The 23,715-nt window shown below is 44.7% G+C and overlaps 1 protein-coding gene across 9 annotated transcripts in view; it reads left to right on the top strand.

Moving 5' to 3' along the window:
* The window catches only part of ENOX1 (ecto-NOX disulfide-thiol exchanger 1), a 512,775-nt gene that overhangs the window by 422,792 nt on the left and 66,268 nt on the right, over positions 1–23,715 (top strand). For all 9 annotated transcript variants that reach the window (XM_081045517.1, XM_081045515.1, XM_081045511.1 and 6 more), the window contains one exon: positions 13,685–13,869. In XM_081045517.1, coding sequence (XP_080901643.1) covers positions 13,685–13,869 — 185 coding nt within the window. The remainder of the gene's footprint in view (positions 1–13,684; positions 13,870–23,715) is intronic.

Here is a 23,715-nt window from a genome sequence, read left to right as displayed (position 1 = left end):
CTTTGGTAAACCACACACTGTCACAACCCACACTTTCCATCGCCTAACTCTCCAAACAGGTAACGAGAAACATAAAGACATCTCTCAAAACGCAGGCACAGACATGATGGCTCATCTGGAATGATCTGAGCTACAATATTAACCCTTTGACTTCCCCATTTCATCCCATGTTTCCTCTGCATCCCCAGGGCCTGGGAGAGCCTACCTGCAGGTCACCAGTTTATTGAGTCTCCATCTAATTTCAAGACTTATTGAAGTGCCCTCCGTGCTTGCATGTTCCTGAGGCTTTTTTTTATGAGATGTACCTCCTAATAAAACTTAAAAATAAAAGCCTTAGGCATGGGATATACAATAATATCAATCCTTAGTTTCAATTTAGAAGAGATCTTAGAAGTAATACACATATGTCCTCTTCCTCCCCACATGTTCTAAATGAGAAAAGTGTGTGTGTGTGTGTGTGTGTGTGTGTGTGTGTGTGTGTTTACCCCGAACAATAGTTAGTTGGAGTGCTGAGTAAATTCTGTAAGTTTATGCTGGGTATTTCTTGTAATTATAAGTTTTTAGGCACAACTTACATGACAACACTTATTTGTCAAATAATTTGGAGGTCGGTTAAGAGGTTTCATTCTTCCTTTAGTTACTTACCATCCAGTTGTTTACGGAATGTCTCTACCTGCTATACTAGACTTTCGTAGTATAGTTCACATAATCTGAGCCTCCTAAAGCAGTCATTTCTCAATCCTTAGCTCTTTGCCTCCATGAATTGTCTTAAGCAATATCCTAATACAAAGCAGCAACAAAATTAAAATAAATATTCAGTGACTCCTTACAATGTATACAGAACCATGATACCGTTTTCCTTGCAGTGTCACATTAAGGGGAAAAAATAGCAAAGTCTTATAAGACTAATGGAGACTCAGTCTTTGATCTGAGAGTGCTATTTATCTCCTCTGAAAAATCCCAGTACCGTATCATCAGAGTTCTCTTTTTTTCTGGAGTAGTATTGTGTCATGGACCCGTATAGTACCTGCTCTTCGTACTCTCAGAAGTCACAGCAGAACTAGCCAATAAACTCTACCATAAACAACTGTGAGAACTGAGCGTACCTGAGAAGTTGTGTAAATCTGTCCATCTGAACTCTGTCTTACTCCTGGAGAAGGTCTGTTTTGTTTCTCCGCTTGTGTTAAGCACATAAGGGTGACACCATGCTGAAACGGGAGGACCTTCTACCCCATATGATCCTCAGGATAGTTTGGGATCTTTTCCTCCCCGAATGGCCAGTACATTGCACTGTACACAGTAGGTGGACAAGAATTTATTCAAAGCATGGATAGGAAATTAAAACTAGGAAGAACGAATTTTCAGTTTGTTGAAGGATATATATTTTTTTCAGTTTAGACAAAAGAAAAAAAGAAAGAAAGAAAAACTACAAAACAACAAAACACCTTTGTCTGTTTAATCCTACAGCAGTGACCATGTTTTTCAGATAAGGACCCTGAGGTCTAATGGAGGTTAACTGACGTGCGCCAAGTCTCATAACTGGTACGAGGCTTCAGGGCCCCATCTCTCTTTCTCTAATACCCCTCAGCCTGCCTCCAATGTATAATCTATGTCCACACACCTCTCTGAGATTGACAGTAGCAGAAATATGGGCTTCCTCTCAGGTGTACCCCTCCTTAGAAACACCCTAGAGTCCTCAGACCACCCCACGCGTCCCGCTCATCCTCATGTCTCTGTGGCCCCCTGCTTCCGTCATTATATATCAGAGACTCTATATGTTACACTTTAGAGCAGGAAAAATGACGTGATCTTTCAGGCCTTTAAAATATGGTGGACTAGGGCAAGGTAAAGGGTGGGGATAAAAGGAGGAACAACAAAGAAATGAGAAAGGTAACATTTGAAACTTTTTTCTCTAGAACTTGAGAAATTATTGCAATTATTACAGATGGAAAATACATCTTGATTGTTTTTTTTTGTAATTGAAAGTTGTTAATCTTTGGGCTCTCACAAGAAATTAAAATTTAAATTGGACTTTTTGCCTCTTCTATATAACATTTAGGCCCCTAAGGAATATTATAATTGATGCCAGATTATCAGGACCATGTTAACAAAGTATTTTACGTAAAATTATCCATAGCACCTTCTCTCTCATGGTCAATAAAAAGCTAGTAACAAGAGAGCATCTTTCTCAGAGGAATTCTTTTAACCTTTCAGATATAAAATATTTCATGCCAATTCCTGCTTAATTGGAGGGAAGTCATTTTTTAAAAATCATTGGATATGAGTTTGAAGTCTGTTCCATCCCTGACTCCTTTAATTTAATCAAGGTCACCTCATAAACTTGCCCAAACAGCTCTAATTCTCAGTTCAAAAAAGGGGGTAGAGGTGTTTAAAAGCACTCGTGTTTGATTAATATTACTTAACTGGGGCTTAAGCACTTGCAGAGTGTTTTTAAGGAGTTGCTAGTAAGAATAAAGCACTGCTACCTAAAAAATTATACTCCTCAGAAACCAAAAACAAATCATTTTAATGAACAAAGCAAAAACTGCCTTTTGTGGGGAAATGAGAAAGATTATCATGCTCAACATATAGAAGGTTTTAATATCTGAACAGCCCTCTCCCGGGGAAAAATTGTGGTAACTTAGCCATCCAGACAGTTTTTAAAATGCCTGCACTTTTCCTTGCCCCAAGGACTCAGAGAAGATGTATGCTGAGTTTAGGGAAGCAGGACTCTGTAGCACTAAAGCTCTGGGGATGAAAAGAAGAAATGCGAAGGTGTGTCCTCCCATGGAAGGAGGTGAACCGGGGCCATCTGAACGGATGAGAAATGAAGAGTTCTGAAAAGAAGTTTTTGACAGGCTTCCTCCCGTGTTTCCTTCCCATTTTCTGGGCCTGGCTGAGGAACGTCAAGCTCCCCTTGATGCTCTCCTTAAGACGGTCATCCAAATGGTCAAGTCATTAGAAAGACCCTGAGGTGTTGGCCTCTGTGAGGGAGAATCAGTATCCCTGGCAGAGTCACTGAACGGAGCGAAGAAACAACTTGGGAAGTAGATGAGGCCAGAGGCCGCTTGAGGTATCTCAGTTTTGTTTCCACCATGGCTTAGCAAATGATGTCCCTTCTCCAAAAGCCTGAGCTTTTTCAGCAGTGACATAAGGCTCATCCTAAGAGAGTGTCCTGAAGGTGGTAGGAAATAACCAATTAAGGGATTCTGTGGCATTTTGCAAATACCAAGTACTGTGGCAATGTTGGGAATTGATACTGGTCAGCCATAACAGAATATAAATGAGTTCTTCACAGCCCTGTCTGCATACGAGAAAGGCCTGGAAGCATCATACAAATACCAATGCCTGCGGGTTAATACCCAGGCAGCTATGTTATTAAAACATTCCTCAGGTGATTCTGACGCCCAAAAGATTGAAAACACTGGCATGTAACAGGAGGATTGATGGCTGTCAATAATAGATGGGGAAATGGAAAAAAAGAAACAGGTTGAAGTAAGGTCATAAAATATGAGAATGAGAAGAAAATTAAAATGGAGTAAAAGGTAAATGGTTTAGTGGGAAGGAAGTGAGTGAAATAGGCAATAATGAAGGAGCAAAGGAAGAAGAAATGAAAGGGAAGGAGGTAGTTTATTCGTCTAAGTCTGACCTGCATGACACAGGTGGAGACACCCCGTCATCATATCTGCATGAGGTGCCCTTGAAGTAGCCGTTGGTCTAAATGGGAAAAAGGCTGGTTGGAAGGAGAGGGAAAATGACGGTAGCTTGATGCAGAAAAATGTGCTAAGAGCCCAGGACAAAGTCCCTGTTTTTCTCTGACTCTAGGAAAATAACCAAGGGACTGTTTTCTCACCCATGAGCGGTGAGAAAGGGAAGCAGGGCTGCCTGGGCACATGCCAAACAGAAGAGTCCGAGGACCTCACGACTGGTGTAGGCAGAGCCGGCACACAGGACGGGGCTCGTCTCCTCCAGTAAGAGGTTCGGTCAAGGGTGGTTGGTTCCCACCATGCACAGCGGCTCCGCAGGGCCTCTCTGGGGTGCCAGCCACAAACCTGCTGTAGCAGGAACTTTCCCCAGAAATGTGGCTGCAAAGAAAACTCATCCACAAGAGCATCCAGTAGATCAGAAAAATGTGTCATGGAGACACTGCCTGGAGGATTTATGAAAGCATTCCGTCACAAAATCATCACAGGAGAGGCTGGAAGCCGCATTAAGAGAGGAACAGGTAGAGAGATTAGTGAAATGTGAAAAGGCAAGATGGACCGCAGGGAATCCTAAAAGGCCACAGATGGATGGTAAAAGCTGGAGAGGAGGAGGTCTTTGCAATAACAGGGAAGCTGGTAGAAAAGGCTGAGAGAAAGCAGGTGTCAAAAAAAAAAAAATGCAAGAAATGCAAGCATGGAAAAAGGTCTGGAAGAAAGCATGAGGAGATGAGGATCTAGTTTTAGTTTAGGGGAGTGGTTGTACCCCTGTGGCATGCATTAGAATCACTCTAGAAACTTGTTGAAATGCATATTCCCAGACCCCAGTCCAGAAACTCGGGTTCAGCAGATTTGGGATGGGGCCACGAAGTCTTACTTAAGACCTACCAAGGCGGTGTGTGGAACAAACTTGGAGGAATACGGGCCTTGAGATACCAATTAGTTGTTCATACCAGTGTCGTTCTGCCTTGGTTGTATTTTCAGAGGATGGGGAGTATATTTGTCCTGACGCCAGGCACATGTAAGTGTGCAGAAATCAGTGTCCACGTTGGTGAGGAGGGTATGGGGAGGAGCTGACGTGAGGGGCGGCCTGAGCTCAGTCACTGCCCATTACTTCCCACCAAGCTTAAGAGCAAAATCTCGGTCCCCTCTCAGTGGACTAGATAGCTGGAGTTTATATAGGGCACAGAAACTGAGAGAAGAAAAAGGTTTTCTATTCAATTCATCTTTGTTATCCCAAGCATTTGGTGTTAGAAAAGCTTTGTGGGAAAGTCACTATTTCTTGCAAAGGGCGACGCCTGGGACTGAGAACATGCTTTGCTTTGGGGCTGACCTTCATTTATTTCACATTTCAGAGTGTGGATGTATTTTATGTGGTAGGAAGCAGCAGCTCAATGTGTGTGTGTGTGTGTGTGTGTGTGTGTGTGTGTGTGTGTGCATGCAGTGTAAGGGGGGTAGTAGGCTTAGGAAAATATCACTTCTTGAGGGGAACGTTTCTTAAAGAAAATGAGAAGTGACCATTTGTTAAATTGGAAAGAAATCAGCAAGTTAGGAGGAGAAAGAGGTGACAGCCCTTGCATGTGAGAGGAGACACCCCTTCAGGGGAAGGCTTCTCTCTTTGGACAAGACAAGCTGTGGTGCAGTCGCACCAAGCAAAACCCACTGGTGAAGTGAATGATGTACCCACGCATGGGGGGGCCTGTCTGGGAAGGAGGGGGACCGTGGCCAAGGGAGGGGTGTCTGTTCCTGAAAATCCGTGTCGTTACGTGATTTATCTGGGTTTAAGTGTGACTCCGTAAAAAGCATCTTTGAAGCCTTTAGAAGGTAGAAGAAAGGTAGTGCTGTATGTTGGAAAGGGAAGTAGGGATTGAAAGTGAAAAAGACAACTGAAGTCTAATCAAAAGAAAAGGAAGAATAGAGGTGGGGTGCCCTCCAGGAGTGGCTGTTGCCTGGACTTGGGGCTCTTAGCAGCCCAGCCTCCTCAACCCCCACTGATCTTGTGCAGTCAGTCTGGGCAGCTGCTCCTTCTGGAGACAGCTGGGTCCTCCGTGAAAGCCACCTCCCCCATGTGGCAGCCCCACCCCTGCACCCCCTCAGCTGTGCATGTGGGGCCCAGCCCAGCCCCTCCCCGTTCACGGAAGCGCCCTCCTTCAGCTCTCCCTTCCCAGCCGGAGCCTCCTCTCCCTTAATCCTATTGGCTGACACACTGTGGGCACAGCCCCACCCAGGGCAGTTCTAAGAGGCCGCGGCCAGGTCCATAGCTGTCCTTGGTTCTCCTGGCTGCCTGGCAGGGCGCTCCTGAGCTCAGGCAGGGGCCGTGCTGTGCCTACAGCAGCACTCACCTAAGGTGTGCAGGGGTCACTGCATACGCCCTTCCCGGAGGACACCTAAGGCGTTCCTCAGCCGGGTAGCAGGCGGCATCCTTCAGCAGCCTTCTAAGTGGCATACTCGTCCTGCTGCAGCAGGGAGTGGGCATGCCTCTTTCTTTTGTGTGCTTTCCTCTGAGGACAATGGAGGTGGCTGTGGGAGGCGTCAGAGGGTAACGCCAATGGGCAAACGATGACGCATAATGTGGACTCTATCGTGTCAGTCGCCCAGAAGCAACCCAGAGCCCCTACCACTGGCGCAGACCCCTTCTTAGGAAGAGCTGTGTGGAGGGACTGGAGGAGCACTTGGTTTTCCCGAGTCACCTGCTGCCGGTCGTGCCTCTAGACTCACATTTGCGCCATTACAATAACAGCATCTAGCTTACCTGCACTTTCCAAATTACCCTCATCCCCCTGGCCTCACACAAAGATGGAGCCAGACAGCGTGCTTCTCTTCAGACCTGAATAACAGCTCATGCGCAGACAGTCATACAGGCTGCACATATAAGGTGTGCCAATCTAAGCTGTAATAATAATAATTCTGCAAAAATGTCGCAGAAGGAGTTTCCGTGAGCAGTTTGAGGAAGATTGCTTCTTCCGTGACTATCCAGGTGTTACTGGAAAACAGATCGAAGGTGGTCCGTTGGGACCATAAGAGGCTGTATCCAGCAGGACACTGGCTGTGCGGCCGGCATCTCACAATGTTGTCCAGCCCTGAGCCTGGACATGGGGAGGCACCACAGTGACCGCTGCCCAATGAGCCAGTGCCTTCATCTCATCTGTGGGTGGGGCTGCAACTTCTCAACCTGTTCAGACGCTTGGGACCAAACTCCTTTACTCTAACTGAAGGTGCTAGACACTTACACACGCAGGTGGGGGAGATGGTCGGGTAGGCGCTGCGGCGGAGGTCCTTTGAGAAGCATGAGACCTTGGACACAGCTCTCTTAATGGGGCCTTATTAACCCTTGAGGCCCTGGAGCTCAGCGGTTTGCAGCTGTCAGTGGGGCCACTTCAGAGGAGGGAGACACGGGGCAGGAGAAGGCATCTCTGACTGGTTGGAATCGGACCTCAAGACAGCCAGATGGATGAGCTCAGCCATTCCCGCATTTCTCCTGCGGTAGACACGTGTGTGTATTTTTCACAAAGAGCCAAGCTCTTCACTTCCCTCGCAGGGCCTCACTCCAGCTGGACACTCCCCACAATAGAGGCAAGAATGGAACGTTCCTTCTGGGAGGAACGGAGTCACCACTGCGGAGCTGCCCCTGCTTTCCTTCTCTGCAAGGCCACGTCATGCATTACGTCTAGGAATGCAGGTTCTGCAGTCTCACCTACTGGTCGTAAACCTGTACCTGCACAGCACAAACCTGTCCAACCACCAGGTCTCTCACACTCAGAAATACGAGGTCTGACATGTTCGCAAATGCATCCTACAAAAAGTGCTACACACCTCACTGCTGCATATCACTATGGTCACGTTCGAAGTCCTCCCCCTGGGAAGCTGTGCGCTGATGCCAGCACCTAGTCCACCCTTCAAAGCAACTTTGGAACTCTTTTTCTGGAATGGCCATCAGAACTGTCATCATATTACCCTTGATGTCCTGATTGTCATCGAAATGTCTTCCTTTCAATATTTCCTTTATGTTCGGGTAAAGAAAGAAGTCATTGGGGGCCAGATCAGGTGAGTAGGGAGGATGTTCCAACACAGTTATTTGTTTACTGGCTAAAATCTCCCTCACAGACAGTGCTGTGTGAGCTGGTGCATTGTCGTGATGCAGGAGCCATGAATTGTTGGTGAAACGTTCAGGTCGTCTAACTTTTTCACGCAGCCTTTTCAGCACTTAGAAATAGTAAACTTGGTTAACTGTTTGTCCAGCTGGTACAAATTCATAGTGAATAATCCCTCTGATGTCAAGAAAGTTTAGCAACATCACTGTAACAAATTAACAATCGTGTTTCCTAGGTCTCACTTTGTGTGAGGTGAAAGGAGTTTGTGCAAATAGAATTCTCTTAGCACATTGCCTGGCACATAAACGTCTGAGCTCTTACTGTCACTGCTATTATCACCACCGCTGCTGCTGCTGCTACTGTTATTTAGGGAAAATGGGAAGGAAAACAGAGGAGTGACTTTTTTGCCCAAATCTCCCCCTCACTCCCTGAGGAGGTGCTCAGGGCATTGGGATGGGCTGGGAGGACCACCGTCAAGGGTGCTGAGCGTGGAGCTGGGCTGCAGACAATAGGAGGTCATGGAATGAAACCAGAATGACGAGATCAGCGTATGGTTCCCCCAGAAGTATTTGTCCAAATATGCAAACCAGAACCGCAGTCCAGGAACCAGGTGACAGACTGAGCAGTGTCCGGCGCTTCTCAAAGTGTGCTCTCGGTCCCAGCAGCCTCAGCACCACCTGGGCACTCGCAGGAAAGCAAATGCTCAAGCTTCAGCCAGGACACACCATGTTGTGGGGCTCGGAAAGATGTGTTTCAGCAGATTCTGACGGGCGCCTATATCTGTGAATCGTTGGGTTAAACTAACCCCAGCTGTTTCATAAGTAAGTCCCAAATCTTCAGAGACTTACAAAAAACAAAAAACAAAGCAAAACAGTTTATTTCTTGGGCACAGAAGCGTCCAAAGCAGATATTCTTGGTCTCTGAGCAGCTGTCCTCCATGTGCTCATTCCAGTGGCAGGAAGACAACGAGGGATTGTGCAGAAAGCAGACGTCACTCCTGCTCACACTCCCTGGGTGAAAGCGAGTCAGATGGCGACCCCAAGGCTGTCAGTCACCTCTCAGGAATACCACTGTATTAGCACAGAAAAGCAGAGCTTGGGAGGTACACAGAAGACCGGCTGAGGACCCCAGGAACCCTGTGAGAAGAGCCAGGATGCAGGGAGGACGATGGAGCCTGCAGAGTCCCTAAGTCACCAGGCCGTCAGGGCTGGAAGGAGAACAGATACCACGGGGGTGTCTTCCAGGCCTCAGACGCGGCCATTCGTCCTGTGTTCTGGGCCTACCAGCACAACCACCCATCTGGGCAGCCCATGAGATCCTTGAAAAGGACTTTCCTTGCACGTGGGAAAGAAGTGCATGGTTCAGCAGCCTGCTCCCGCCATTCCAGGAGGACATTTGTCAGCGTGGAGGGAGGATATTAAACACAGTTCCCCAAGGACACAAAGCCGAACTGTTCTGGAGACATCCAGATATTGTTAGAAACAATATGTTGAAGTGTTCTATTATTCAGTTACATCTTGCCTGAGCATGAAAAAAAGATATTAACATACTATTAGCTTACTGGGACATCACCCAAAATAACTTATGTTTTTCATATAGTGCTAATTGTTTTTCTGAGGCTGGCTCAGGCTCGTAAGAGAGAGATTTCAAAGCTTCCACCAGATTATTTACGTAAAGAAGTTAAGCATGCCATTACCTGTTCCCATGGAAACACAAGTAAGTAATACAGGAGCAGGAAGAGGAGGTCACTTTGACCATAATTAATATGAAGAATAATGGTTTATATAGAATCTAGTAGAGTCCAGTGAGGTGACGTAATACCTTTAAACCTCTTTTTCAGCAGTGCAATTTAATGTTTAGATCCATTTTCATACTCTAGCGTCACTTTGGTAATTTTAGGAGCCTCATGCTGATTTTTAAAATGTAAGTTAACTTTGTTGAGCAAAGTTTTTCCAATGCTGTTATTTCATTTTTGATCCAATCAGAAAATTCCAGCACCAGTTTTTCCAAGGTCCTGATCCAGTAGAGATTGATGACTGCCCTGGCTTTCGCTTTTCATATGTCACAGCTCCTTTCACATGGTTTCTCCATAAACAGTTGGCTGCTAAAGGAATCAGTGATAATCCAGACGCACCACTGGATTCAGCAGGGCCTTTAAAACCACCAAAGGAAGGCTGATTTATGCTCAGAATAGTTTACCTTTGAAGCGTCTTCTTGTATCTTTTTTTTTTTTTTCTTAAATTGAAAACTGGTAATCCACATGTGGTGGTTCTTAGCTAAATATTCCATTCATTGGAACACAGGGCCCGCCTTGGGGATTCTTACCAAAAGAGGCATACTGTCGTTTATTTTTAATTCTTGTGCTTGTTTGAGTAGTGCATTTATTGTTCTGTCTCTCAAGGGTACATTTTATCATGGAAACTTGGTTACACATTTTTCAAAATCATTTAATTTATTACATTGTCCCAGAACGAACTAAAGAGAAAAAAAAATAAGAGAAATGAAAGAGTGGACCTTTCAAGTTTCTGAATTTTTAATGCAGTGAGAAATGACATTAAGTTAGAAGTTATTAGGATTTTGTTTCTTTTAGAGCTCCGGTCCAGGAAACACTAGCTGCTTCTAGGAAGCCTCGTCTAGGGTGTGGGTTCAGCACTGCAGCCTGACGCTTTATAACATCTACAAACAGGTGGCCTCAAGTTAAGTGGTATCAATATACAATTTCTCACCCTTTAGAAGATAGCCACTTTGCTGCCACATGAGTAACCAAACATTTTGTTTTGCAAATATCTAGCTTGAAATCACTTAATCAGGAATGTAAACCAGTTCTATGCCCCAATTATAAAAACATTGATGGGATTGGCTATGGTATTGATTGGGGGGGCTGGACGGAGTTGCAGCAGCTGGGTTTTTATATATATGTAATGATACCGCGTTCCTATTCCAGAACTGCAAACAACATGATAGCCTACCTGGCAAGAGCCGTGGTCACTTGGTTTAGCCAAGAATAAGAGCTGTCAGTAGTGCCATTCCACGAGCTTATAAGAGAACCCCTAAAGTAATAGATGGTGCGCTTTCCTCCATGTATTTATGTTCAGATAATTTATTTAAATAATGTTGCTGGCGCATGCTTTATAGCTGCTTGCATTTTGCTACACAGATTTCAGTATCTTGCAGACTATGCAATTCATTTGGAAAATGTAATTTCCATCCCTGCATACTAATCGATTTCTTCACAAACACCTGCTATCAGTTATGATAATAAAAATGCCAGTCTGAATTGAGAAAGGGCCAAATAGAGCTTCCTAAGGAAATGACTTAAGTGTCTTTGAATGCTACTAAATGTAGTAATGTGCTTCTGTAGTGCCAACACTTTTTTCATCGTTTGCATTTTCGGTAATTTTGCCCTATTACAACATCCGTCTCTCAAATGATGCCTCGTAACCATTTCCTCATGGATTGGTAAACTGAGTTGTCAGGAGTGGGTGTCTCAGGGTGCGGACAAGATCTGAGGTCAGGCAGAGCAATGTCACGCCCCCTAGCTCATGCTCGTGGGTGTCCCCTGGGTCATGTCTGATTTCAGGAGTCCCTAAAAACTGTAAAATTGGCTGCTCCCTGGTTTTGTACACACGTGTCCACCAAACAAAATTCCCTTTGCTCATTCCCTTCAGCCTGCAGCTCATTCCGCACACCTCCACCTAACCGATCATCCTGTCACCCGCTTCCTCAGGTCTTCAGTCCTCGTCACTTGGCCGCTCCGTTGAGCCAACCCTCCAGCCTGACTTCTGAGCCTCCATGCTCTCTCACCACCTGACACAGCTCACCTGTCTCTCCCGCTTCCAGACAGACTCTGGCCTTTTTTTTGGTCGAGCTTCTCTCCTTCCTGCCCCAGATACTCTCTTCAATTATCGTTGCTGGACATTTGCTTAGGCTCTTGCTCCTGAGGAGATGCCCATGCCCACTTCTTGGATTGCATCCTCCAAAGCCCATTTAATTATTCCTTTAATTATTGCATTTTTCTTTCTCTTCCCTGAGCTCGTATAGAAAGTATTCATTTGCCATAAACCTTGACACTATGTTGCTCGTTCAGTTAGTCATTTGAGCAGCATTTATTGAGTGCTTCCTGTATATCAGGCATCAGCCGGCCCTCTCTTCCTGTGAATGTGTTGGTTTCCTTCCAAATGTGTCAGTTTCTTATTTGCAGCTCTGTGAGAGAAGAGACATGTTCTGTCTCTTCCTTTCATGATCCAAGATGCCCGGGCTCAGAGCACACATGCAATAAATCCTTGTTGACTAATTGATCCCTAATGGTTTGCAGTCAAGAATTTTCTGGTAAATTGCATGTTCCATTTGATTGGTATTTTAGTGTGTACTCTACATAGGTGATCATTTTGAAAAGTAGAATACCACAAAACAATTATTAACATAATTTGACGTTTGATGTTTGCGGAGTGCATTCACCAGTGTCTCACGGCACGTCAGTAAAGACCTGCCGTCATCGTATATGACAGCAGGAGGACACATGAGACACTGCCCTCGATCTGGCTGTCTGGCTGGGGTCGGGGTTCCGGGAGGTGGTGGGAGTGAGCACGGGCTGAGGACCATAGTAAGTCCAAATGGTACCTCACAAACCGGAAGTTACTTCTTTGAAGAAGTTTCTAATAACAAGCTTTTAAAGTGTTCTTTCACTTTTCTCTTGCTTCCAAAAGTATGGAAAGAATTTTCTGTGGGAGGGGGAAATAATGTACGACACCGGTGGGAGAGAAGAGAGGGAGAATTCGAGATTGGTTTTTAACCACCCCGACGGGCAGAATCGCCCAGGGGCTGAGAGCCAGGACCCTGGAGCCAGCAGCCTGGGTGTGAAGACTGTTTGTGTGACTTGCTTTGAGGGATCACACGCGTCCTCTGGCTTCTCTGGGCCTCGTTTTCCTCATCTGTAAAGAGGGAGACTAAGAGCAGCACACATGTCACAGGCTCGATGGGGCTAGTTATGAAGTGCGTGAGTTCACACGAAGCTCTTGGCCCGTGTCCGTTTTATGGCAGATGCTCAGCAAGCTGCTGTCCACACTGGAGAGACCACGGAGCAGTAAGCTGGCATGTGAGGGAAGGGTGTCCCGTCCTTCACTGTCTCTTTGGCCATTCACGCTTCTCTGTCATTCAGTTCCTTGAGACGTGCAAGACCCTGAGTGAGCGGCCTCGGTCTTCCAGGGAGAGGGCGATGTGACTGACTGAGGTCTGAACCTACACACAGAATTGTAGGTGTCAGGAAGGAGAGTTAGAGTCACCCGTCAGCCTTGCAGAGAAAAAGAGTTTTCCTCTGCTGGTGAAACAGATGGAAGTAGCTTACCATTCTGATAGGAGTCAGAGAAAATAGTTTGTGCCGTTTGTCCCAGCAGAGAGCAGGGGGTGGCGTGCATAAGCACCCTCCCTGCCCTAGGCCGCTGCGTGCTCCCCTTGCAGGGCTGCTGAGGATGAGAAAAGGACAGCACTGCAAGGAGCCAAGGAATCCTGCAGAAAGGGAGAGGACAGCAACGTGGTCCATGGGATTGTCACCTGGAATCCTGAACATTGCCATCACCCCAAACACATACTGACTTCCCGAGGATGCCCAGCATAGCGGGAGGGGTCCAGAGACAACACATTTGGAAGAGCTCCGTCAGGTTCCCATGGGAAACATTCATACATAAGACAGGACAAATAGAATCGATTTTTTAAAAAGTTGCACAAGAAGGGGTGCTTGCCAACGGTGAGGAGCCCTGGGGTGAGGCATTTCGGTGTGATTTCCGAGCTGGATCGGACGTGCAGAATGTGGGTGAGACTCCCCTTTCCCACAGAAGGCCCCCTCCGTTGAAGCACGAAGGTAACTCACCTGAACTCATTCTGTTTGTCCCCCAGCCCTGGCCGCTCAGGCCTATGCCCTTAAAGAAGAGAATGACAGTCTCCGTTGGCAGCTGGATGCCTATAGGAATGAGGTGGAACTACTGAAACAAGAAAAAGAACAGCTTTTCCGAACAGAAGAAAACCTCACCAAGGACCAACAGCTTCAGTTCCTACAGCAAACCTTGCAAGGCATGCAGCAGGTATGTAAGCCCACAATTGTTTTGTTTTTTTGTTTTTGAACAGGGGTGGAAGTGAAATGGGAGCCATTTGCCAGGACAGGTGAGGGAGAAGAAATGACAACCAAAAAGCTAAGTTGCTGGGAAAGAGCAGTGCTGATGACTGTTGGTAGAAGGGTAGAGCCTGGGGAAAAGCCAAACTAAAGAAATACATTGCAGAAATCCGCCCTCGAGGTAGAAAGTAAAGGAAGAAAGTCTGGGTGATGGAGAGGTTTGGATATGAAATTTAGCCTCATCGCTAATGGTCTGTACAATCCTGATCGTGACATAAGTGTTTTGTTCTCAGAACTTTTAAATGAAAAGCATGCCAACTGATTACACCAAAGCAGAGTGAGTTTGTTTGTTTTCAAGATCAGTGAAAACAGAAGCGATGTTGTTTCCACTTCTTTTGGATTATGCTTAGGATCTAGTGAGTTTCATGAACACACTACATCTTTAAGAAATATTTGTTGATGGGATGGATGAAGCACTAGAACTTGGGGGGAGAGACAACTTTAAAATAGGCCAGGGTCTGTGCTTTTGTTAAAGAATGGCAGACTCAGGGCGGCACACTCGAGTTAAAGGAGTGTATTTCCAGCAGTTATTAGAAGGAGACAAGCTGTCTGAATACGATGGAACACGGTCTGTGGGAAATGACTTGTAGAAGAGGAGATAACCGGAGCCCTGGCAGTGGGGGAACCAAATCAAAGATTCGTAGCTGGATTTATATCTGAAAACATCAGCTGATACCTGATACACAGGGTGTTTTGGTCTTTGGATCTATCATAGAATAATATAGCATAAATTATCATCACACATAGGTATTTTTTTGACCCTTCTGAATATGTGAATTTAACCACTCTTTTCTGGCAAAAAGGAAAAAGATTTTTTTTTTATTTAAACAAGGGAAATATAAGTAGGATAATGGGAAATTAAATACATAGTGAATGGGATATTTTTTTAAATTCCCCCATGCATATTGACTGCTACAGTAGCTAAGATCAGGAGCATGAATTGGTTATAAAAGTGTGTTAACAATGAGAGGTAGCTGCTGCAGAAACATTCACCAAGCAGGGAAAAATAATTGAGAAGAAGGGATGTAAAAAAGAAGTGGGGATTGGGATATAAACAAGTTAAAGACCAAGTCACGGAAATTATGTCTCAAACATCTCCTGCCATTTTAAAGCAATTTTTGAGTCTTGGCTTTGAGTGCCGACTGGTTGGTGGTCACAGTGTGTGTTAGACAAATCAGTGAGACTCAGAGGAGAGAGTCTGCCAGGAAAATGTCATTGCCGACATTGTGGAGGTCCTGGTCCTTGGAAATCGCTGTAACAGCTGCTGTGCTAGGCTCCCGGGGGTTGTTCACAGCGCCTGACACTGTGTGCGTGTGTGGGTGACCTTGCCAGGAGGGGAGTCTGTCGGTTTCCCCAGACCATGACCCCAGACCTAGCCCACAAGCTACGATGTCCCACCTTTCACAGCACTCCCACTTTTCTTTCAGGAAGATTATCCCAGTTGCTTTAAAAGTTGATACAACCTTCAAGGTGGTTGAAGATTCAAATTTAAAAGAAAGTCAGAGGAGGTGAGAGTGAACTGGGCAGTCAGGGAAAAGTGTGGTGGGGGTGCCAGCACAGGGCGCTGGGGATCTGGGGAGCCCTGGGCCTGGGCCACTCAGGAGCAGAGCTGGAAATCACCACTGCCGAGAGCCGCTTCAAGAAGATAGTCCGCTGCTGCAGCTTCTCACACATTTGCAGAATCTCCTTATCAGTAGGAACTTTATTTTAGTCTAGTTTTTTCTGTTTTGTCTTTTGAGATTTGGTTTTGGTTTTGGTTTGGCTAGTTTGGGTTTGGTTTAAACAACAGAAACTTACTGTCTCACAGTGCTGGAGGCTGCAAGTGCAAGATGAAGGTCAGCAGGGTGGGTCCTCTGAGGGCTGTGAGGGGAGGGTGTGCTCCAGGGCTCTCCCCAGCTTCTGGCGGTTCACTGGTCATCTTTGTCCTTCCTTAGCTTGTAGACAGATCACCTGCTCTCTGCCTTCATCTTGACATGGCATTCTCCCTGTATGTGTGTGTGTCCAAATATCCACTTTTGATAAGGTCACAATTTATATAGAATTAAGTGGCCGATGCTACTCCAGTATGACCTCAGCTTAACGAATGACATCTGCAATGACTCTTTTCAATTAAGGTCCCATTCTGAGGGGCAGGGCACGCAGTTCACTCAATCACAGACACACAGCAGAGAGGCAGCATATATTTGTTGATTGGAGGAGTGAATGGACAGAGGCCCGGAGGCCAGAACTAGCATGGCGGCTGTGGGGAGCTCTGGGTTACGTGGCTTCTGGGGTCCTCAACAGCGATGCAGGGCGTGGTGAGAGCTGACACCCTAGAGTTACCACCGTGGAGCACCTCCTCAGCCCCTAGAGGTACTAACCCCAGGGCAACAGATACGATTTTAATTTTTGCTGGTTGTTTTGTTGGCTGCGTGGCTATCTCTGTTGCAACAGATCTTCAACATAGTTTGAAAATATGTGTGTTTTTTAAGATTTATATTTCTACCTTAGCATCACTTTGAATAAATTACCGCAACTTGGTAATTTGAGCCCCACTGCAAAGAATTCTCCTGACTTTAAAACCTCCTCTCAATCTGCCCGCTCTCCGCTTTTTAAATTAGAAAATCATGGTCTCACGGGAACGTCAACAGACCGAGGAGGGGTGAGCCTGCCACATGTCATTGCTTTAGCAATCCATCTATGGGAAATTATTTCTGTAACAAACAAAAGAAAATAGAGAGCCTTAACAGCCTTAGAACTCGCACACAATTTTTAGAATTGCCTTCCAGGGTAGCCAGAAGATCTCTAACCTTTCTTCTTGTAATCCCGTAAGGATATGTTGACTGACTTCACACGGTTTCTCGTGTGTTCATGAGGAAAACATTATGGGCGGGATTCCTCAAAATGAAAAACCCTCGGGTGACTTTGTCTGGTTGTTTCTCAGACTACCCCTGCATCACTGTGAGTCATAATTTATATTAGAGGTTCCACACACAAGGGAATAAGAGCTTGACTCCATGGTAACACATACTCTCTCCATGGTCTTCAGCTCGCAGTGAAGTTAGTTTGCCTGTGCCACAGCGATAGTGAGGCTATCCACTTTCGTTTGTATCTTCAGATACACAGTGAAAGAATATACAGATTTTAAACTCTTATTGATCTTCAGATTATCACACTGAATTGTTTTTTGAGGTTTACTGGGGTAAAAAAGTACATACAATACAAATAACTCTTTTTAGGGGCGTTGTTGTATGGATTTTGGCAAATGCGTACACTCATGTAACCACCACTAACACAGTCAATGTATAACATGTTTCCATCACCACCAAACCCACCACTGATTTGTTTTCTACCCTTATAGCTTGCCTTTTCCAGAATGCCATACGAGATCTGACAATTAAGTTCGCAAACTTATTGTAATGATGTTGTAACCTTTTTTGATATCAGAGGGATTATTCATTATGAATTTGTACCAACTGGACAAACAGTTAACCAAGTTTCCTATTTGAAAGTGCTGAAAAGGCTGCGTGAAAAAATTAGATGACCTGAACTTTTCTCCAACAATTCATGGCTCTTGCATCACGACAATGCACCAGCTCACACGGCACTGTCTGTGAGGGAGTTTTTAGCCAGTAAACAAATAACTGTATTGGAACACCTTCCCTAGCTCATCTGATCTGGTCCCCAATGACTTCTTACTTTACCCGAAGATAAAGGAAATATTGAAAGAAAGACATTTTGGTGACATTCAGGACATCAAGGGTAATACAATGACAGCCTGATGGCCATTCCAGAAAAAGAGTTCCAAAATTGCTTTGAAGGGTGGACTAGGCACTGGCATCAGTACATAGCTTCCCAAGGGGAGTACTTCGAAGGTGACCATAGTGATATTCAGCAATGATGTGTGTAGCACTTTTTCTAGGAGGAGTTTGCGACCTTAATAGTCAGACCTCGTGTGTGTGGAATCACACAGTATGTAGTCTTTGGAGTCTGGCTTCTTTCACTTACTCATTTGCAAAATAATGGATTTGAGATTTATCCATGTTGCTGTGGATCAGTTCATTCGTTTTTATGCTGAATAGTATTCTATTGTAAGAAGAGCCATAATTTATTTGTCATCAATTAGTGGACGTTTGGGTGATTTCCTGTTTGGGGCAAATACAAATAAGTCTGCTGTAAACATTCATTCACAAGCTCTTTGTTTGGACATAATTTTTCATTTCACTTGGGTGAATACCTAGGAGGAGGATTGCTGGGTCATATGGTATGTTTAACTTTTTAAGAAACTGCTGAACTGTTTTCCAAAATGTCTGGACCATTGTGCATTCTCGGACTACCTGAGAATTCCAGTTGTTCTGTGTCCCCGTTGGTCAGTACTTGGTATGGTCAGTTTGTGGTTTTATTTGTTTGTTTTGTCTTTTTCAACACTATAGTATGGTGTTTTAGCCACTACATGAAGGTTTTAATCACACCTAAATTTAAACAATATTTGTATTTTCATGCTTGAGTGTAGGTCACTATGTCATATTTTTAAATAACCAACTTAAAATCAAAATTCTTTTTGAAGCCATGTGTAAGTCGTATTGACAGGACTGATAAATATTCAGGTAATAACAGGATACCACTATAAACTGCTGATCATAAAACTGTGCGTAACTAACGACAATTATGTCAGAAGATGTCCTCATGAATACTTTAATGCTTTGAAACAGTGTTAGCAAATGTCGTCTGAAGACCAGCTGTCTTCAGCCACTGAGCTGCTGTTACCCACGTAGAGCAGTGGCTAGTCAATTGTGTTAACTACAGAGAAATCGGGGAACAGATTATGATGATCAACACCATTTTAGAAATTAAGGATTAATAACAAGTGGTGTTTTCCTTTATTCCCCAAGAGACAAATATGTGTGATTTTCTGTGTGTGTGTGTGTGTGTGTGTGTATGTGTGTGTGTAAACAAAACCTCACTAACGCAGACAATTTTATAGAAGACAGAGAAATACAGTACTGTTACTTTCCTAAAATATGAAATAACCCCAGCTGATCTGGGCAACTGTTGGTCAAGAATTGGTCTTTGAGATAAATTAATAAATAAATGGAAGTGTGTTGAAGTTAGAATATCAGTGAGTGTGTCTGACCACTTAAGTTAAGCATCTCATCTCTCCTAAAATCTCCTTCGCACTGTTCAATTGCGCAGTAAGTATTTAGTGATAGTAAAAAGTCTGCGCACAATTGTTCTTTGGAATTCGTATGTTATGAAGCCTGATATGTACGAGTTAAAGTCAGGATAAATATGGTCGCAGGAGTGGCACTGAGGGTGGCGGTGATGGTGGCTGTGGTCGTGAAGGTGGCAATGCTGAATGGGACTGTGCTGATGAAGGTGGCCGGTGGCGACGGTGGCTGGGGACAGTGCTGTTTTTGATCATTAGAAATTTGGGGGAAAGACAGGTAAAATGAGCATATCCAAGAACATTTTAGAGATGATGATGATGATGATGATGATTATTCTGAAAAAGAGCTTGTTCCTTAAAAATGATGAAAATCCTCCAAAGCCCAGCAGGCCCACTGCTCCCAGAGGACTTCATGTGGTGGTGCCACAGAGCGTGGGGGAGGTGCTCCAGGCAAAGAACACAGACAAACTAATGAGAGTTTGCAGCAGGAGTTTTCTTTTCCTTGGTAATTTTTCAGTTTAGTTTTGTGTTCTTACTTTCTTCCTGAACTGCCCACCGATCAGATAATAGATTACTAGTCTGATGTTCTGACTAGTAACATCAGACTTTTCCTTCTATTATCTGTTTAAACTTTATCTTTCATCATTTCAATTGAGGTTTTTATTTGATAATCATGTTATGTTATTTGCAAATATTACTTTTCTCTTTCATTTTTATCTCTTTATGCAATCGTATTCTTAGTTTTCAGTTGCAGTATCTTCTCAGCTCTTTTTAAGAATACTAATTAGAATTTTAAAAAATTCTCTTTGTTCCTGAATCATTTCTGTCACTTCCAGGATTGGTCCTTTGTTTTTCACATCTCAGTCTGTCTTCTCCTGCTACAGGTTTCTTCCTGTGGGGATGCTGGGTACTGTGTGCTTGAGAGGGAAGGACTCGGTTTACCCTCCTAGGAAGCTGTGTGGTTTGCTTACTGCTGAGTCAAGGTCACCCCCACGGCTGAGTCTTTCTCCCGGGGAGTGGAGATTGACTGGCAGGTTTTCAGGAGAGGTGGGGATTGCACAAACACCAGAATCTGTCACACACTAGAAATCCCTTCCCACTCTCTTTGCTTTTTGAAGTTTATTCTTTGACAGACATTTTAATTGAGTCTCCAGAGGAAGGGAAAACAAAAAGCAAATGCCCATGGACTGTGTCTGACATTTTGAACAAAGACCCGTTTCAGGGGCTCTTAACTTTGATAAAGTCCTTGAATGGATTCTTGGTTAGTGTGTGTGCCTGGGAGGCAGGCAGGGGAAGGGTATTACAGGTTATTCCGGCTGTCCAGAAACATGCAGGCAAAGGAAGAACAGCAAGCACGTTTTCCAAGTGTCTATGAGGAAGGAACATGGGAACGTAAGGGAGTATGCTTTGGAATAAAGATGGCTGCTGCAGGATGAGGGGGCAGGTACACAGATTAGGAGGGCTTTAGGGAGGAGGAAAGGAAGACAAATAGTCTGGAAAAGGTGACACGAAGAGGCTGCAATATGTAATAACAATAGAGAAATGGTTAACTTTTTCTTTATCCTGTGTTGGCGTTTTGCCCTAGAGAAAAAGGAGGCAGGGAATTAAGAAAAAAACTGATGGTATGGAGGTGGGCAAGCCTAAACTCAAAAAGATATGCAAAGGGTGGAGCCTAGAAGCTCTTCCAGCGGGAGGCTGAGCAGAATATGCAGAGATAAGGGACACACAGAGGCACGACAGTTCTTTCTCTATAGTTAAAAAAAAGAAGAAAAAAAAGAAGAAAAAAGATTAAGGAAAATGACACAAACAAATGTAGAAAAGAACAAGAAGAGTAAAAAAAAGACACTTCTCTAAAAAACGAAATTCAATATTTTTATAACAATAAGTTATATTTTAAGAGCTTTTGTGAAATGTTTACATACATGAACTAGATGTAGAAGGTGAAAAAATAAAGAATGATCCATTTGGAATTTAAGTTGTAATATGTTAATAGTATGAGACTCTTCCTTCTAAGTAGGTGTCTTCCTTCATGCACCTCAAAATTGTTCAGTTGGAAGAGAATAGCACATACAGGGTGATCAGGAAGAAGCATGTCTCAACATTATTGTAATATCTTTAATCTATGAAAACATTATACATCAGTGCAGAAAATAATTCAGTACCACTGAATAGCACTGAACACAGCAAGAAAATCACATTATTACAGTGTAGAGAAAGGGGCTTTCTTTTAGACTTTCATGTGCAAGTAGGGAAACATTTAGTTTTTAACTGTTCAAGAACTGTGTGCATAAATATACACTCACACACATGCAAAACTCTAGAATATTTATAAGCTGCGGCTGTGGAGACAGCCCATGTTCATTGGATTCCATTTCAGTGGCCCAGATGAAGCTTCTTTCTGAATAGAAAACAGCTCATACGATAATTCCCACATTCATATTAGAAGTCTTTGACATTTTAGTAGAATCAGAAAAATCATAAAACATGTACATCTCTCGGGTGACGTGGCTTTAAAAGGGTTGAAGACTGGACATCAAGGCACGCAGTACCTGCCAAATTTTGGGTCCACCGTGGTCGTCCTTTCCTTTGATTTAACTACCTTAGAGTTTGCAATTTCATTTTCCACCCATTCTGCAGCCAGGTACCTTGGGACGGTCCCTTAGCGTAGCAGTGCACATGGTGGTGATGATAATGCCCGTTTATAATCCAGGGCACCGTTCCCTGGGCTGCTAAGTCACATGCAGAGTTCCTGCAGGCGGCGAGTGCATTTTCTGACATGTGCATTCCGTGGCCCGACAGAGGAAGGTGTGTGTCCCACGTCGGTGAGACTATTGAAGGCATTGTTGGTGCATTTGGAACCAGAACTAGAAACCAGTTCTCCTATTCTGAGCCCAAGGCTTTACATTACAAAGCCATACATGTTCGAAATGATCATACCCACACCAGACACCTGCTAAAGGGGCTGGAAGGGTAAAGCATGTTGCCATTTGACTCTGGCCAAGAGGCAAAGACTAAAAGGAAAGATGATGGGGAGGAAAGCTCCCCACATTCTTCAGCAGTTTCAAGCAAGGATGGGCCACTGGGCATCTTGCTGTTTTCTCTGGACAGAGACCATGAAATAAGGAGGAAGATAAGCTGCCTTCCTGTCACTGATGGGTGCCAAGCTTTTGCACAAGAAAATGAAAACACTGCACCTGTAGAAGGAACACTGGCTCCAGCTTGACTGTGTTGTGTACAATTTTGCATGAGTCAACCTGTCTGACCCTCAGCTCCTTCATTTGGAGACTGGGTCCCGCCAACCTCAGTCAGGACTTGTTGCCATACAATGAGGTCATATGCGTGAACACAGTTTGAAAAGCACTATACAAATGCTAACTAACTACGATTGCCACATTCCAGGTGAAACTATAAAGCAGTGTAGAGGTTTAAGAGGAGACTCAGGATTTGCAGAGAAAGTCTGGACCAACCCAAATCTGAGTGCCCTGACCCTGGGATGCCCTGTGCTGGGGTTCCCACAGCCCTTACAGCAGGGGGGCCCACTCTCCACGGTTAACCCCCCAGAGCATGTCCACATTATTTCCCACAATGCTCACAACTCAGATTAGGAAGGCTTATCCTGCGTACTCAGGTAAGAAATCGAGACCTAAAGATGTCAAGTGACTTGCCCAGGGTACAGCATGTACCTGGCAAAGACGCAATTCCAACCCCCTGTGTTCTCTGGAAGTGGAGCTCCAGAACCGCCGTCAGAAGACCAGCAAGCTCTGTTCTTCCTGTGCTCATGGGTTGTTAGAAATATTATTGGCGGAAACCCATTACCTGTTTCCTGACTCTGTGTCTTTACATCCGCGGATTGAGAGCTAGCAACAAGAAAGTAACATACATGTGGCTTTGATTTATTAACTCTGGACTGTGAAAATAAAACGCTTCACTTCCAGGAAGGGAAAATTTAACTACAGGAGTTTTCAGCGCATCGTTTGTTATCCTGTTTCGCTGTTAATTATTTTGATCATCAAATGCATCCTCATTGGTAATCATCCCTTCCGAAAATAATGAGGCACAGGCGACCCGATGTAGGAGCCAGGGGTGGAAACACTGGCATTGCCCAGCACACCACGAAAGTTCTCTGGCGTCTACCTTTGGCTGTTTGTCCCTGAAGTCTGCAGCAGGAAATCCCGCAGCATCCCCCATAGGCTTGCAGCCATTCCCAGGACAAAAGAACTCCGTTTTCCCAGCACCATCAGCTGCAGTCTTTGGATGACCTTTGAATAACCCTCCCCTCCAGCACCTCTTTTGGAAATTGCCTCTTGACGTATAGGCCATATCACACCCAGAGTACTAGATTTATAGTGAAATGGATCTCTTCTTAAATGCAATAAATCAGAAAACAGGCTTTGGCTGCAGACACATACTGGCTTTTACTCTGTTTGACCATTGTCGTCTCTCCCTCCAGCCATGGACGCTAAAATGAATCCACGTGTCCTGGCCTTGACTTTCTTTCTGTATAGTCTGCCGATGGAAAGAAGCAGCCTCACCCACCTACGCTGCAGCCCTGGACAGGGGACACACACGGCCGCCTGCATATAGCAGGTGTCGCGCTCCCAGCCAGACTGA

The sequence above is a fragment of the Rhinolophus hipposideros genome (genome assembly GCF_964194185.1).
Source record: "Rhinolophus hipposideros genome assembly, chromosome: 4".
Classification (NCBI taxonomy): Eukaryota; Metazoa; Chordata; class Mammalia; order Chiroptera; family Rhinolophidae; genus Rhinolophus; species Rhinolophus hipposideros.
This window is presented reverse-complemented; position numbering and strand designations above follow the sequence as displayed.